Here is a 19,088-nt window from a genome sequence, read left to right as displayed (position 1 = left end):
TAGATGTTCTGAGTGCTTCTTCAGTATCTGTTCAAGGAGAGATATGATAGATATATTAATATTTAAACAGGCCCTTCCTCAATAAGTTTTTGGACACCCTACAGGTGCATTCTTAGTAATATTAAAAGAGTAGTAGACATTTTTTTTTTAAATCACACTTCATATACAAAGTAGGATTCGTCAAAAATCTCCCATCCTTTCTTGTTTCATTTCCTTAGTGAATAATGTCTTGTAAATGAAAGATGCCGAGAAATTATGGTTTCATCCTTTATCCAAGTGTAAACAAAGTTTGTGCATGAAGTAACTTCATGACAAGGCAACTCGCATACGGAGGCTAATGACTTCACATCACTTGCTTTAGTATCCTATAATGCAATGCACATATCCTTATAGATATGTATAATGCTATGCATTATGGAAAGGGCCACTACCCAGACCAGTTTCAACCTTTATTGAGATGAAAAGGTAAAGAGGTGCTCATCATGGTCATAGAGTAGTTAGTATATGGGTGCAAGAGAGCCTGAGAGTATTAAGAGAAAGAAAAGACAGATAGATAGTAATGAAAGATAGAGAAAAGGCTTCAGTTTATATCGTCATATAGCCAAAGGCTATCAGTTTTCCTTTTTCACCAATCTCATATAAATGAACAACCAAAAGACTAATTGAAACAAAAGTGCAAAGATGAGGATACCCAGTTGGTTAGCCTTATCTGAGTTAACTGCCTTGAGTTGGCCTTCTCTGCCTGGGATTGCTCTTCAGTCATCCCTGCAATTGACTATAACCCTATAATCAATAAAGAGGATGGAACCATTTAAAAAACTTTTCATAGCAAAAATAGACAGAATTTTATCTACCCCTGGTGAATACTGCATAATGTGGGTGGTCTACACCACCTAGTGAAAAATTTGATATCTCCTTCTTTCTAAATACAAAAAACCTCTGAGTGAACAATAAAATTTCCACAATACAATATTATAAAGCATTTGGATGTCAATTGCTGGCTTTCAAATCCATGTTTCTTTCTAACATTCCAATAAATGGTATTTTAATTAATTAATTATAAAAATCTAAATTCTCTTTCCATTGTTGACAGGTGGTGGGTACTGCAAAAGAATAACCTGCTCTGTTGTATGTAATGGAATGTTCAACACATTATATAATCTGTTCCAAATATGCAGGGCAAGAGGGCAGCTGTAGAATGCATATTCTACTGTTTCCAATCAGTAATAGAGTAATAATCAATAGGAGCCAGACCCAGAAGTGATAACAAGGTTGAAGTAATGCAGAAGTCATATTTCCATATACAAGTAGCCAAAAGGTGTTACACTTTATTATTAAATACTCTGGATTAGAGATAGATGTTGAAAGTTTTTTCACTTGATTATATTATAAATTAAAGATACCAAGAAATTATATTTTTGGTTTCATCCTTTATCCAAGTGTAAAGAAACAAAATTTGCACATGAAGTAACTTCATGACAGGGCAACTCGTATATAGATGCTAATGACTTCACATCAGTTGCCTTATTATCCCATAATGCAACACATATATCCTTACAGACTTGAATTTAATTATGTGATTTTAATTACTTGAATGTGTAATTCTTTTTTCATCTAAAAACTAAGTATATTTTCAACATTATGCCATTTCATATTCTGAGGAAGGCTTAAGTGAGTGTCTTACCTACACACTCCTCCAATAACCATACCAGGTGGCAATGTTGTAGGAAGATCTTTCAATGAATGAACAACAAATTCAACTTCTTTCTTTTCCAAAGAAATTTCTAGTTCTTTAGTAAACAAACTCTTCTCTCCTATCTGAGAAAAGCAATTATAATTATACATAAGCGGGATGTGAAACTGATATTATTAAAAAGAAGAAAAAAAAATTTTTTTTTAAATATATATATATATATTTATTTATTATATATAAACATCACAGAAAATAAACTACATCCCACTATAATCAAAATCAAATCAACATTTTAAAAACAAGAAGACATCCCAAAAGAAAGTATACTATTGGCATGCATAAACACCATGCTCAAGAAACATGCTAATGTGTAATAGAATGATGTTTAAAAAACAGTTTGAAGGAAAACTTGCAGAAAGAATACTGTCTCCCCAGTAAGAAACAAGAGTGAAGGTGTCAGCAACATTACAGCCCAGATTATGCATCTTTGAAATAAACACTAAAGGAGAAAGAATACACATCTTTTCATAAAAGATAAGACCTACTCTAATCTTTTATGGTGTTGTCTACTGAAAGAATTATACTAATGCATCCCTGGGTCATAACTTACTATGACTTCTTATATGAAATCATCTTCTGTGGCTTTCCTTTTCTCTCATCATTCCATGATATCACTTAGTTGATCAAAATTTGAAGTTGAGTCCATTACAATAATTTGATAAGGGATAATTTGATATTTATAAGTGCCAAAGCCAGGAAACTGGAGGAGACCTCAATACAGTCTTCAAGGAATGCAGAGCACTGGCTGGAGTTTCTAATCTAATGTGCAATCCTCACCTTCATGTGGTGTGTCTCTTTACTAGGTATCCACTGAGCAATAAATGAACAAGGATCAGCTGGAAATTTGGAACTTAGTTTAGACTTACACCAGAAATCATAATGGTACAACACGATGAAATTTCAGCTGGAGAATTACTCAGATAATCAAATGTCTCTTTACTAGGTATCCACTGAGCAATAAATGAACAAGGATCAGCTGGAAATTTGGAACTTAGTTTAACAAACTGTATTCTCTATAGACTTACACCAGAAATCATAATAGTACAACATGATGAAATTTCAGCTGGAGAGTTACTCAGATAATCAAAGCCCCTGTTGTTTTCATAAGGGGACCAGGGCAAACAATAAAAAGTCAGCTACTTGAATAAACACAACTTCAGAAGAATTCAAAATAGACACAATCAAAGAATATCAATGGAAAGGAAACTGAACTGGCAGAAGTAATAGAAGAGTATGAAGTGTATATAATTGGTGTTATTGGAACAAAGAGAAACAAGTGTGAACTTGATAAATAATAAATATAGGATACATTACCTGAATATTTATTATTCAGACAATAGCAAACAGAGAAAGGAAGAAGTAGTGATAGCACTCAAAACCAAACATGAAGACAAACTTCTTGATCAGCAGGCAATTTCGAGTAGAATTATATGGGAAAATTTCAAAATGGGGAATTGAACAATGATAATATTTATGAGTGTATAGTCACACAGAAGGTTCTACTAAGGAAGAAGTGGTAGAATTTTTTGAATCATTAAATAAAGCAGGTAACAAAGAAAACGGAAAAGCTGATTATATCTCCTTATTACAGACTTATAGCAGGGTAAGAAATGAATCTCAGACACATAGAAATGTTCTAGGAAAATTTGTTTGATAAAATTGATGCAAAATTGGAAAAAGTGATAGTCAATGAAAATGATATGTCAATACTATAGAATGACATGAATAGGCTAGCAGTAGAGGCAAAGGATAATGGCTGCCAGTTTAATGTCACTAAGTTCAAAGCCACAAAAGAGTTCTTTTTTTTTTTTTTCCAATACATATAGGAGAAACAAGAGAACAGGGGGGGTCATCCCTGGATATTGTGTAACAAAGTGATTAATAATAAGTGTGTTAGGACTAGATTTTTTTTGCTTGCAGGATGGTGACTGAGCAGAATGGATTACCAGAAGTAGTGGCAAATACTTCACTGGTGAATGAATTAGAGGAGAAATATGACAGCTATTTAGTAAATAATTGTTAGTATGGGGATCTACACAAATCCCTGCCTCCATGGAGATGCCAAAGTAAATAATAATGACAAAACTAATAATAACGAAAAGTGCCTGCTAGATTTCTGTTCAGGGCATGGACTAGTCATCACTAATACCATGACAGTCATCACTAACATGATGATTTGCACAAATTCATATGCCAAGAAGAATAAAAAAAAAAAGGTCATATTGACTATGTTATTGCCGATAGTCATATCTTTATGCTAGTTCAGGATATATGTGAGAATACAAAAGATTTGAAATCCTCCGAAGAAAACACTGATTCAGTTGGAAGACATTTGGTGAAGTTGTTTGCAAGGATAAAAAAAAATCCAAAATCCATGGTAGACTCAAGAAGTTAAAGAAGCAGTTATTATTATTATTCAGGCCTCCATGGAGTCAAGAGACTCATCATGGGAGGACCTTCATAGGAAACAGAAGTCTACCTAACACTCCTTGAGCTCATTGACTGCTCATGCTCTCACCACTCTATCAGCAATGCATTCCACAGTTCAACAACCCTTCACCAAGAAACCACACCTCACATTCTTGCTCACAGCTTCCATTCATAACTTCCAGTGATGGCCCCTTGTCAACGCTCCCTCCCACTGTTCCACCAAGTGAAAGAACTCCCCAGTAACTGTAACCGCCTCTCAACATAGTATATGCAATATGCTACCAAAGTCTCAATCACATCAATTCTCCTTCTTCTATCCACCAAAATCTGCAGTCCACATTCCCTCGACTGATCCTCATAACTAACATTGTACAGTCCTGAAACCATCTTTCTTTCCACCTCTGTACCCTTGACACAGTTAATTTATCCCCTTCAAATCCTAGGGACCAAATCTGAGAACAACAGTCTAAGTGTGGCCTGATCTGAGTCTTATACAACAGAATGATAACTCATAATGAAGGTTTATTTTCTTGATCATGAGAATTAATAATAATATTATTGGTTTACAGATCAAGTGTTGATCAATTTTATAACTTAACCAACTAGTTTCGCCACACTTTAACTGTTGGCATCTTCAGGGCACTTACATATAGGCTGAAACAATCTCACAATTATGTGTAACTATAAAACTGACACGAATAACTGTAAAAAATTGACTAGAATAATTACAAATAAAATAGTATCGAACGTGCATAAAGCACGTATCATGTGTACAAGATTAGCTAGCTGTTGCTAAGGAACTTTCTGTAGTTTGTATTAAAATTTATTCCTTTTGTTTTTAGGGATTTGATTAGGGTTTTCCATATCTCTGGGAATACTCCCAGAGATTAGGCCTTGATTTCTGTTGAGGTTGACAGTAGAATGGGCGACTGAGGCTGCTTCTTTGAAAATTCTTGAATGGTAATTTTCCTCTAAGTAAGGCGAACAACTTTTGCCCCACTCGATGACATGGTTAGTTGTAGAGAAATGAGACGATAGGCCAGAAATGCCTTGTCTGTTGTTTTTGACATAGCCAATGTGCTCTTTTTGCTCGATTTCAAGGCTTCTTGAAGTCTGTCCGATGTAACTAGAGCCACACGAGCATGGAATATTATAAACTCCAGCATATTTATAGAAAGGGTGGTTATTTTTTGGAGATCTTAGCAGTTTACGAATAGATTCTATTGGTTTAAATGTTACTCTTATTTTGTGATGTTTGAGGAGGCTGGCGAGCTTGTAGGAGATGCCACTTACAAACGGAATTGCAATAGTTTTTATATATTGAATCTCTTCTTGTTCTCTTTGTGGTGGTTCAGAGAAAAGGACTTTATTGACTAGTCTTCTTGGATAGCCATTCAAGTACAGATTGTTGGAAATTAATGTTAACTCATTTTGAAGGGTCTCGTTATCTGTTTGATGCAAATTACTCTCTTCTTTAACATGTGTACAATGCTGAGTTTATGTGAGATGTGGTGAGAGGAGCTGAAATGTAGGTAGCGACCTCTATTGGTCGGTTTTCTGTACACCGATAAATTTATACTGCCATCAATTTGTTTTTTGATTAAGATGTCTAAAAACGTAGTTGTTTTTCTCTTTCAAGTTCCAGAGTAAATTTAATAGAATGATGGAAGGAGTTGATCTTTTTGAGAAAATCATATAGGTCATCTTTGTTGTTGTTCCACACGATGAAGATATCATCCACATATCTGAACCAAATTTTAGGTTTGGAAATAATTTGGGATAGGATTTTATTTTCTAAGTCTTCCATAAAGAGGTCAACACATGAAGGTGAGAGTGGGCTCCAAACGCCAAGCCTGTTAATTGTTGGTAGATCTTATTTTTCCACGAAAAGTAGTTAGAATTTAGGCAATGAGCAAACAATGAGGTTTACTCACATGCGTAAAACACGCGATATGTGTTTTACATACGTTCAATACTATTTTATTTGTAATTATTCTAGTCAGTTTTTTACAGTTATTCGTGTCAGTTTTATAGTTACACATAATTGTGAGATTGTTTCAGCCTATATGTAAGTGCCCTGAAGACGCCATCAGTTAAAGTGTGGCAAAACTAATTGGTTAAGTTAATAAAATTGATGGGGTGCTTAAGGGTCAAAGCTGTATAACTGAGAGGAGACCTCCACATAACCGTTAAAGGAATGCGGAGAACCGACCAGGGCTTCTGACCTAATGACGATGATGTGTTCTCCATTTGGCCTCATGGCCCAGACACGTTAGACTCCTTCCTCTGTCATCTCAATAGCCTACATCCAAGAATCCAGTTTACTATGGAAAAGGAAAAGAACAATTGTTTACCCTTCCTAGACACCTTAGTCACGCGCCTGCCCAATGATACACTTGCCTTCACTGTATACAGAAAACCCACACACACACAGGTAGATACATTCACAAACTCTCCCACCACCACCCCTCACAACAATATAGCATCATTAAAACCCTTACCAAGAGAGCCCACAATCTTTGTTCCAGTGGAACTGCCCTCACTACTGAACTTAACCACATACACAGACCTTTCCTCTCCAATGGCTACAGTGAACACAGTATCAAAAAAATAATCAATTCCTCCCCCATTCCCCGTCCCTCGCGTCAACAAGAATTTAAATATGCCATCACCATACCCTACGTCTGAGGCACTTCGGAAAAAATAGCCAAGATACTAAAAAAGTATAACCTACACACAGCATATAAGCCCTACCGAAAACTTGCTACCCTTATCCGTTCTACGAAAGATCAGCTCCCTCCTCTCTCTCTGCCTGGAGTTTACAAAGTACCCTGTTCCTGTAAGCTTGCGTACTTTGGACAGACAGGCAGATCAGCATCCATCCGTCTGGAGGAACACAAGTCATACATCGTTAAACACAACTATGGCCACTCAGGCTTGGCTGACCATGTTTTGGACACCACCCACAGAGTATCATGGAAGAAAACCACCATGCTCCACCACAGCAAATTCAAGAAAGAGAGACTTTTCTTAGAAGCAGCAGCTCTCAGAAACCAACCAAATCTTAACAAATACGGTTGCATTAAGCTTCCGAAGATTTGGGAAACACTCATCACCAGAGGTCCCACCTTACATTCCAGGCCACCTACTACTGCCCTTAGAGGACGCTCCACCTAGATAGGACTTTAGTGTCACCCACGTGGTTGGGCTTAGTATTGTAAGTTTTTGTGTGCATGTTACATTAATTGTCTTTGTAATCCCCGTAGATGTCCTAGTGACTAGGACGAAATATAGGAGTATTAAATTCTAATTTAATTCTTTTTGAGTGTTGTAAAAAATCCAAAAACCATTAAACCTCCAACATAATATGGCAGGAAAAAGGAAGGGAGGTATATAAGCTGAGAGTGGAGAAAACCGAGGCTCTTCTCCTTTTCATGACCGACCATTCAAGGACACGAGAGCATTGGTATAGCACAGGCAGACGAGGAAAATACAGAGTAACAGCAAAGTGAATGCAAAGGATTGCTGTGTCTAGAACTTTAGTGCTGTAATTCAGCTATTAAAGGACCGGGAAGTATTAGGCAACTGAGAATAATTCTAGAAGTTAAAGAATTACCGCGTGTTCCATTAGTTTCATGGAACTATAACTGAGAGCTGAATTGGTCGAAGTGTTAAAGAAGGAATGAGCATTTTCCTTTATCTAAGTACGTCTATACACGTGAAGTGTGACCATTAATAGTTCAGTTATCATTAAGAAGATTTATTCTAAATAGTGTTGCTATAGTGTGCTAAGTAAATATAGTTATAAACGTGTGCCCATGGTGAAATTGATCAACAAAGGATTTATCTGGTAAGAACTGTCCAATTTTATGTTGTTTCAGTGCAGAGATATGTGTGTAATTCCTCCTGTTATTCCCCACATTATCTATAAAGTTTTTTGCTGAAATCAGCTGAAGTATGAAGTATGAAGGTATATACTCATGAAGCAGTTGTTGCCACCATTAATGTATTGAGACTTTGCTGACTGTGTGATAATAGTAAAATTTGTTACTAAGAGATTTTGTGATATTGAACTCTATTAAAAGTTATTTTAATATTGTGAAGGCTATAAGTCTGGTAGCAAATACCCATAGACTGAATCTGTAAGATGTTGTGACCAGTTATGCTAAGACATTTATATAATCTTGTTCTCAGAATTGAGTTTATATGTATAATACTTAACCCAGAATTAAATGTTTTGTTTTGATGATTTTAAAATTGTGTTTGCCTTAATCTCGTCGTTCATGAAATTATCGGACCTTGCGGGAGCTTCAAACATGAGAGATAAACTCGGTCTACGTAAGAAATAATACTGATATAAAAATAGTTGATTTCACTACAGTTCATTAGACTAATCTAGATATAGAGTGGTGCAGTCTGAAAATATAAATTTCTCTATATTAAAATTAGTAATCAACCAGCAACTATTTACTTGTTTAAGAATAAAGTTAAAAACAAGATGGGGGATCAAATACAAGGACGTAAGATCCAACATTAGTATTGAAGCAATCTTCTGGGTTACCTTCACCACCTTTGCAATATGCTCCCAGAATTTCAGTTTTCTATCAAGTATCACCCCCAGATCTCTTGTCTCCCCTACTTCCTCCAGTGCAGGTCCTCCAACTGAGTATGCATCCTTGCAATGATGAATCCCAAACTTCAAGACTTTACATTTTGCTGCATTAAACCAACACACCCCATTCATTTGCCCATTTGTCCAGTTTATTCAAATCCTCTTGCAGGGCTGCAACATCTGCACTATTACTAATAACCCTGTCCAGCAAACAACTGAATATCCCCTTGCAATCCATTTATAATGTCATTGATATAGAGGTTAAACAATACAGGTCCAAGTACTGAGCCCTGTGGAACCCACCCCACCTTCTGCTTCCTTGATATTGCCCCACCATACAAAGCTCTCTGATACCTAACAGACAGCCAATCCTGAATCCAGTCGACTAACCTGACATCTAAACCCATGGACTGCAACTTAAGTATCAGCTTATCATGTGGGCCCCAACATCTTTTATATTGCTAGTCATCCACTTAATCCCTACTAGATTTATCCATGACCCAGAGTATACACTCTGATACTGTCTCACTCAAACAATCCTTAACCACTTCCCATGCACTAATGACATTCATTCCAAGAATTTCTTATGCCATGACACTGCTTCAAGTTGCCTAAGTTTGTCATAATTAACAATTTTGTAGTTGTGCATAAACCCTTTCTTCATTCAAATTTCCACACGTTGAGTAACCTCTAAGGACAAGACTGCATGAACACTTTACCTGATCGGAGGTAGAGTTGTTACTGCAGTTATATATATAGATCTTCTAATGCTATTACTAGATCGAACACTCTCAAAACCCCTGTTCCCTTCAATCACATGCTGTTTCATGTAATTATCCCTTAATAACTATGTAAAAAGGGGTGCTTAAAGATCAAAGCTGTATAACTGAGAGGAGACCTCCAGAGAGCCTTTAAAAGAATGCAGAGAACCGACCAGGGCTTCTGACCTAATGTCCAATCCTCACCTTCTCGTGGTGCACACTGCTAGATATCTACCTGGATACTGAATTAACAAGGATGGGCTGGCAATTTGGGATTTAGCCAACCAAATCGTATTCTTATTGGCTGGCATGATGGTATAACATGACAGAATTCCATGCTGGCTGGGGCATCGCCCGGATAACAAGGCCCTCTTTGTTTTCGCCAGGGAACCAGGATGAACAGTGAAAACCATTGGAAGTTTTTCCACTTGATTATGCAGTGCTATCTCGCTAATCCAAACTAATAAAAACTGTGCTCGTTCGGATTAGCGAATTTTCTCCCAAGAAACAACAATAATTAGCGTTTAAAAATAATAATCAGATTCTAATAGAACATCAATTTAATTCTGTAAATAAATTAACTGATAGAAAAAAGCTACTGTAATGTAACGTAAAACACACACACACGCAAAAAAAAAAATTTAAAAAAAATAAAAAAAAGTACACAAGTTTACTTTAGCAAAAAATTTAATTTGTATGCACCTGTATTGTTGACGATTCCGATTTAATAAAATTGCACAGTTCAGTACATAACTTAATTTGCGTAAAAAATATCACTTTCTTGTATACAACACACAAAAAAAGTTTCACAAAATAACACACACAAAAAAGTTTTTTATTTCTTTATAAAAAAGTCACTGATTTTCTTTTGTTCTTGGAAACTAAACTTTCTTCAAATGTTCTTCTCGGAGCTGCATTAGCAACAAAATTTTGTGGAATGGCATATCATTCTGCTTAGCACATTCTATACACATATTAAAACTGTCAGCTGCCTCTTCATGTTTTACTTTTTTTTCTTTGAGTTCTTCATGGTCATTCATCTTCTAATTCATTCTGTAGCATCATATTTATAATTTCAGCAATTGATTTGATTTCGAATTCACTTTTGGTTCTACCTGTAATCCATTCCATAACAGCTGTTTGTGAAATATCAACATCTGGATTTATATTTTTTAACCAAATTATGCACGTTCTGAATTTCCTCTTTTTGTGTATATTTGTGATTCATGCCGACAATACAGTACGTACTGTACAGTATAAAAATGCAGATGTGAACACACAATAAACCAAAATAGGCCTCCAGTATAACCATGCAATTGACAGTATGAAAAAAATACTGTACTGTAATAATAATAATTAAAATAATAATTATTAAATAAAAAGAATAGTATACAAAATAATAATACGTAATAAATAAAACTTTTTTTTTCAAACCGCAGTTCGGATTACTGGAGGGTTCGGACTAAAGAGGTTCGGATTAGCGAGATACCACTGTACTATAAATTAAAGATACAAAGAAATTATATACCTAGTTTAATCCTTTATCAAAGCGTAAGCAAACAAAGTTTGAGCCTGAAGTATTTTCAGGTCTGGGGCAACTCGTATATAGAAGCTAATGACGTCATGTCACTTGCCTTATCATCCCATAATGCAAAGTACATATCATTATCAAAAATTATGGAGACAACTACCATGTTAGAGCAAAACTTTAGTTTAATATAAACTAAAATGAATGCTCGACTTTTTTCGACCTACATATCAAGGTCATCATCTGGAGCATACACATATATACAAAGAAACAAGCTGCACTACAATCTACATGGTTCACTAAAGTTACTGACCAACCATTACAAGAATTATTGGCCTGACCTCTGGTGAGGGGACATTTACTACATCAAAGCCAGAGTCCAATTATTATTATTATCTATTAGGTTACAAAATTAAATTGGGCTGGAGAGCAACATGTTTAAATATATATAAATATAAAAAACCATGTGATTATACATATAAATTTCAATCAATTGGTATGGAATAGTTTCCAATAAAAGCTAAAAATTGTTTAAAGTCCTAAAGTATGCTGGAAACTAAGTAGGCTGAATATGTGCCATCCAAATTCTTGGAATTTTTATGCCACAATTATTGTTGAGATTAGAGTGGTTAATCAGAATTTCACAGGCTTCTTTAACTTTTCCAATCACCAAAATAATTATATTTAATGTGTCTTTTTTTACGTATAGGGATTGTAAGCCCAGTTTCACCAATATAAGGTAAGTTAAAGGTGCAGTAGATGCAATAAACTCCAGGATGTGCCAATGGGAGGAAAGGATCCTTAGAGGAGTTGAATATGTTTTTTAATTTTATAGGCAGTTTAAAAGTGGCATTAAGATCATAATGGTGTAGGATTCTATTGATTTTTTCTGATAACCCTTTAATGTATAGGATGGCTATAGTTTGACTGTAATCTATATTCTTTTTTGAAGTTTTATGAAGAACTTTATTAACAGTATTTATATATTTTTGTTATAGCCATTATTGATAAATGTGCATTTATAAATAATGGCTATAACAAAAATAATAGAATCCTACACCATTATAATCTCAATGCCACTTTTAAACCACCTATAAAATTAAAAAACATATTCAACTCCTCTAAGGATCGATCCTCTTCTCCCATTGGCACATCCCAGAGTTTATTGCATCTACTGCACCTGTAACTTATCTTATATTGGCGAAACTGGACGTACCATCCCTATACGTAAAAAAGAACACAAAAGACACATTAAATATAACTATTTTCGTGAAGCAGGCCTCTCAGAACATGCTCTCAACCCCTATACCAAATTGATTGGAAAAGTGCCTGCTCTTTACATCATACAAAAACGTGGTATGAAAGAAAATTTAAAGAAGCCTGTGAAATTCTGATTAACCCTAATCTAACAATAATGGTGGCATAAAAATTCCAAGAATTGAATTTGGATGGCACATATTCAGCCTACTTAGTTTCCACATACTTCAGGACTTTAAGCAATTTTTAGCTTTTATTGGAAACTATTCCATACCAATTTGTTGAAATTTATATGTATAATCACATAGTTTTTTATATTTATATATATACTAGGGGGGGGCTCTGCTCCCCCTGATGCCTACAGCGCCCAATCCTCCCGAGTTCCGGACTTGTAGGCCGGTTCTCCTTGAATTCTGATGACTCCAAGGGGGGGGGGGTCCCCCATGGCAGGTGATTATAACAGTCTTAGATATCAACTTCCGGCAGTTTCATGGAGGGCAAAGTTGGAAGGCCAGGATATCATTAGTGCTTGGGAAATTGTGAAGGAATATTTGTTAGCAGCAATAGTAAGCTGTGTTCCACGAGTGAAGAAGAGAACACAATTTGGTGTAAAGTGGATGACAAACAATATTCAACAGGAACTACATGTGAAAAAGAAGCTATGGAAGAGATATTATAAGGAGACAGGTGAAGAGCAGATGGATGAAGAATAAGACTCAGGCCAGGAGAGTGACTAATATAGTAAGGAAGGAGAAATTGAATTTTATGAGAAGAGATTGGCACTAAGATCCAAAGAAAATCCTACGAATTTTTTGGCTATGTGGCCAGTAGGAGGAGAAATGATTGTGGAAGAATGATGTAGAGGACATAGTGGAGTTGTTCAATAAACACTTTATTGGAGTTCTTCATACTGGATAAGTTTTAATACTAGAGGAATAGGGCAGGTTCAATGTTCAAAGGTACAAGAGGAGAGTGTGTTCTAAATACTGAGTACCCTGGATGTTTGTAAAGCTGTGGGACTGGATGGTATTTCACCACGGGTTTTGAAAGAATGTGCGAAAGAGCTGACAGCTCCGTTGACCTGGCTTTTCAATAAAAGTCTGGTTATGGGAAAGATATCCAAGGATTGGAAGGAAGATAAGATAGTGCTATTGCATAAGGACTGTAGCAGACTGGATGTGTCTAACTACAGATCAGATGGTGTTTCAACAGTAGTTAAGATCTCAGAGAATCAGTGAGGGAACATATACAGCGTTGGACAGATGAGGGAAATGTTATCTGTCAGAGTCAACATTGATTTGTTAAGAGGCACTCTTGCTTTAGTAACATGATTGCCTTTTATAATAAAGTGACAAGAGCAGTTGATGAGGGAAAGGCATATACTGCCTTTTTTTTTGATTTTGCAAAGGCATTTGACAGGGTGCCACATGATAAGCTGATATTTAAGTTGTAGCACATCTGTGCAGATGTTGGGATAGTCAAATGGATTCAGGATTGGCTGTCTGATAGGTATCAGAGAGTTGTGTATGGTGGGGCAATATCAAGGAGGAAGAAGGTTCCAAGTTAGGTCCCACAGGGCTCAGTACTTGGACCTGTATTGTTTAACCTTTATATCAATGACATTGTCAACAGACTGCAGAGGGATATTCAGTTATTTGCAGATGATGTGAAGCTGGGAAGGGTTATTAGTAATAGTGCAGATGCAGAGGCCTGCAAGAGGATTTGAATAAAGTAGACACATGGGTGAATGAATAAGGATATTATCAGTTTTATGCAGACAAAATGTAAAGTCTTGAAGTTTGGAATACATCAATGGGAGGCTGCATACTCGATTGGATGAGCTGTACTGGAGGAAGTATGGGAGACAAGAGATCACAGGGTGATGGTTGATAGAAAACTGAAATTCAGGGAGCATATTGCAAAGGTGGTGAAGGTAACCCAGAAGATTGCTTTAATACTAAGATAACTCTTTTATCTCTGCTGACCTGCAGAGATAAAAGAGTTATCATTCTGTTGTATAAGACCACACTTAGACTACTGTTCTCAAATTTGGTCCCCAGGATTTGAAGGGGATAAATTAGCTGTAGAAAGGGTACAGACATAGATAAAGATGGTTTCAGGAATGTACAATGTTAGTTATGAGGATCAGCTGAGAGAATGTGGACTGCAGAGTTTGGTGCATAGAAGAAGGAGAGCTGATATGATTGAGAATTTTAAACTGTTGAGCGGTAGTTACAGGGTTGACACCGGGGAGTTGGTTCGCTTGGTGGAACAGCAGGAAGGAGTGACGATAAATGGCCATCCCTGGAAGTTGCAAAAGGAAGCTGTGAGCAAGAGGGTGAAAAGTGGTTTCTTTTCATGGAGAGTGGTTGAAACGTGGAGTGCACTGCCTGATAGAGTGGTGAGATCAAGAATAGTCAATGAGTTCAAGGGATGGTATGATAGATTTTGTGTTTCCTAGGAAGGAGAACGACGAGTCTTTTGACTCCATGGAGGCCTGAATAATAATAATATCAACAGCATCATGAACATAGAACCTATAGAACAAGTAAAACATTTCAGCTACTTAGGCATGATTTTTAATGAAGAAGGTAAATTAAATATGGAAATAGACAACAGAATCAGCAAATCTGGTATGGTAGGAAGTAAACTGAATAAATTTATATGGAATAAGAGAGAAATAAGTAAAAGACTAAATTAGCTGTATGCAAGACAGTGTTCAAACCTTTTACTTATGGATCTGAGAGATGGGTTAGAAATAAAACACTTGACCAAAAACTAGAGATATGAGGATCCTAAGAAAGATTAGGGAAGTGAATAGATGCATCAATGGCAATATCATATTAAAAACGAGGATATTAGGAAAGAACTTGACATTGTTAGCATCCAGGAATGCATTAGCAGAACTAATCTCAGGTGGTATGGTCACTTAAACAGAATGGGAGAGGAAAGATTAGCAAAACAACTGCCAGGTTGGCATGAAAAAGACTTAGAAGAAGGAAATATACGATGTAATAATGTTGGATTCTTGACAAGTAACAGATTGATTTGGAGGAAAATTGTAAATAGGAAGTTAGTAATGATGTAAGTTTTTCATATAGTACTATACACTCCTTGAGGGTACATGTCAGGAATTTGATGATGATGATGATAACTATATAAATTCCATTTCCATTTTGTATGTGCCCTTTCCTCCTTCCACAATAATTGCTCAGCTTGCACACATTGTGCTAATCTTTTGATGCATGTCATCCACATCTTCTTTTTCTTCTGGATCTCCAGGTCTATAGCAGCAACTGACAATATATTTTGTACTATCGGTCTCAATCTCACATGAGACAGCCTCAAATGAACCATTTCCATCAGATCTACAATATGCCTTAGCTTCTATTTTTGTTGGTTAATAATAATACCCCTCTTCCTGCTCTATTTCTTCCATGTTCTCTGAAAATACAATATCCATTACATTCTATCTCATAACTACAGTACATCATTCTCTCAAAACCAGCCCTCACTGATGCCAATAATTTTGGGCGATGTTGAGCTGGCCGATGCTAATAACCTCTCTCCTTCATTTCTAATTTTTCGGGTATTTGTGTACACGCATTTCAACATCCCTTTGGGCCCACAGTTACTCTTATATAATGTCATTACCTGCCCATTCTGATTCAAAACCTGGGAAACTGCACCTAGCTCTTCATAATTATTCCTGCACTCATACTTATCTATCCCAACTGTGACTTGACACATGCTTGATTACTCCCCCCCCCTCCAATATCTCTAGTTTTCCTGGTTTTGCACTTCCAAACTCTCACCAAACACTTTCTCCAGGCACCTAACTCCAAAACCATTGAAGTGCAGTCCATCAGTCATATACAGGTTCTTATGCCCATTAAATTCACTCCACACATCTATAAAATGCACACCATTCCTCCTTCAGAATCTTCTCATTGACAATCATGGCCCTTCTGCTCAATTCCAATCTATCATACTGAGACAGCAGACTCACAATCTTTACTTTCTTACTCTTCGTATCTTCTTATCTACCCATTCCTGAATTCTGCCTCTGACCATCTTTTCTAACATATCTTTACCACCACTTCAGAGATAGTGACTGGTCTATAATTTGCTTATAACGGGATTGAAGTTATGGACACCTTTGTATTATATCAACTGTAGTTTAGTTTATAAGTCATTTTGTCAGCTGTTACATTGTACAGAACTAAATACAATGGAATAGCTGACAAAATGACTTATAAACTAAACTACAGTTAATATAATACAGAGGTGTCCATAACTTCCATCCTGATTGAACATGATGGAAGTTATTGTATAAAGCTATTCCTATATGGATTTTTAGTCAACTGACAAGAATATATTCAGAGATTCTTTTAAGGCATCAATTATCAATTCACTTTGTCAAGAATTTGTGTTATAGACTTCAAAGCAAGATGCCACTCACATTCTAATAATTAACCCAAAGAAGATCCCTTCCTTGAACGACTCCACTTGATGGAATCACAACTCACATAATACAATATGTGTTGTACACAGCACTATTTCCCTCCTATTATTCAATATTTATTAAAAAGTCAGTGCACATACATCAGTTACTACTAGTCATAATGGTAATAGGAACATTTATTATTTTTTATTATTAACAATAATTATCATAAATACATTGTTGAATTAACAACTGATGTTGAACAAAGGTGTGGTTGACATCTCGTTTCAATGTTCAACATCGGTTTCATATTGAATGAATTAAAAAAATTATTTTTAAATTCATAAATCTCTTTGAAAATTGTTAATAAATAACCTAATAACTGTTTACAACACTTCACTTTACAATGATCTGCTCATAGAATGCTTTCCAATTATGAACAATGCCCACTTATTCAACACTACATTCACTCATATGATTTATATATTTATTTATGCTTATGGCTACATGAAATTGGTAAGTGAAGAGTACAATCAATCACAAATTCCAGCAAGAAATGATGAAAATCTTAACATATAAAATTTCATTACATAAAAGGCATAACCAGCTTTCTAAGTCTTTCCTTTTTTTCTTTTTTTTTTTTTTTTAAAAAAAAAGCAAAAGTAACTTGTCATAATCAAGCCAGGGGCAATTATCATCCTACTGTAACAGGCATGACAAGGCTGCATGTTCTCGCAACACTTCACAACATAAATGTAGCTGTATCCTAGGTTTAATTAGAGAACAGTTGTGTCTTGTGTGAAAAAACTTCATCCATTAGAGGGGACCCATTTCGCATTACATCATCTTCTAACATGAGGAGGAGTTCTGTTGATATCATGACAAGGACTACAAGAATAACATCTTCGTGGTGAGATGGGACCGTGATCTTCTGTTTCCTCCATAATCACCACCATACCAACTACAGGTCAAGGTCCAGGCTGGAAAGCCAATTTAAGGCCTCATCCATCACTTTGTGGATGTCCTGTAGGCCACCACCGTGAAATTGGCACCTTGGGCAGTCGTACACAATATGAGTAATCGTCTGAGCTACAGGAGAACAATCACAATAAGTGTGATCTAACAACCCCCATTTATGTAGAAGATAGCCACATCTGCCCTGACTAGTCCTGATCTTGTTTATTGATGGCCAAATCTTCCTAGGAAGATCAAAAACAGGCTGCAGAGCACAGGGATCTTCTACCAGGAAGCCGTTTGTTGGTAGATTGTTGGACCAGTGTTCCCTCAATATGTCAGATATTGATGGCAGCGCAGCTGAAAAGAGTTCGTCCATGGACCAGAGAGGCTTTCTAGATTTGAGGCATAGACTAGGTGGGTTTATGAAAGTCTGATGTAGGGACAGGAGTGGGTTGCTCACTGCTTTATTAAATTCCTTAATCGAGGTTTGTCTTCTGCGTATGTGTGGTGGAGCAATGTTAGATAGAACAGGCAGCCAAGAGAGAGAGAGAGAGGGGTGCTTCTCACTGTCCCACTAATTGTGCGCATGGTAGAGTGTTTAGCTGGGTATCTATAATGTTAGTGTGTGTATTTCTTTCCCAGACAGGGGCAAGATATTCTGCTGCAGAGAATGCAAGGGCTAGTACAGACAACCTTAGGACTTCTGCACCACAACCCCAGATTGTTCTAGCAAGCCTTGAAATGATATTATTTCTGGTTTTAATTTTATTGGAGAGGTTGATGATGTGCCTTTTATAGGTTAGGCTTCTGTCCAGGCTCACCCCAAGGTATTTTGGGTGAGGCTTGTGTTCTACCCTTTCTCCACAGAAAGAAAGGTTGAGTTGTCGATTCGCCTCTGCATTGTACAGGTGGAATACTGAGGACACTGTTTTCATTGGATTTGGCTTCAAGTACCACTGCTTAAAGTACTCTTCCAGGGTATTCAGGTCTGTATTCAAGGTTGGTAAAGGAGGTGAATTGATGTAAGATCGCTAGGTCATCGGCATACATATATTTGCTTGATCTGGTATGAGGTAGATCATACACGTAGATGTTAAAAAGTATAGGGGATAATACAGAGCCCTGAGGAAGACCGTTGTGAAGGAATCTGGGCCTGCTCTTTTATCCGCCAATATGGACCCAGATCTTTCTGTTGGAGAGAATAGAATCAAAAAGTTATAAAGTTGTTTTACACTTTATAATATTTCCTAGTTTTAGGAGGAGGCCCCTGATCCAGACAGTGTCATAAGCAGATGTTAGGTCAATGAAAGTGGCTCCAGATTTAAGTTTCTTCTGGAAGCCTGCTT

General features: G+C 36.4%; 1 protein-coding gene across 1 annotated transcript in view; it reads right to left on the bottom strand.

Annotated features, from left to right (window-relative positions):
* Hmbs (porphobilinogen deaminase-like protein l(3)02640) overlaps positions 1 to 19,088 on the bottom strand; it is a 231,703-nt gene that overhangs the window by 146,532 nt on the left and 66,083 nt on the right. Inside the window, exon 4 of the mRNA XM_090412648.1 lies at positions 1,685 to 1,818. Within this exon, the coding sequence (XP_090268774.1) occupies positions 1,685 to 1,818 (134 nt within the window). The remainder of the gene's footprint in view (positions 1 to 1,684; positions 1,819 to 19,088) is intronic.

Source organism: Typopeltis vanoorti, chromosome 23, assembly GCF_054136105.1.
Source record: "Typopeltis vanoorti isolate ZY-2024b chromosome 23, IOZ_Tvanoo_1.0, whole genome shotgun sequence".
NCBI classification, from domain to species: Eukaryota; Metazoa; Arthropoda; class Arachnida; order Uropygi; family Thelyphonidae; genus Typopeltis; species Typopeltis vanoorti.
This window is presented reverse-complemented; position numbering and strand designations above follow the sequence as displayed.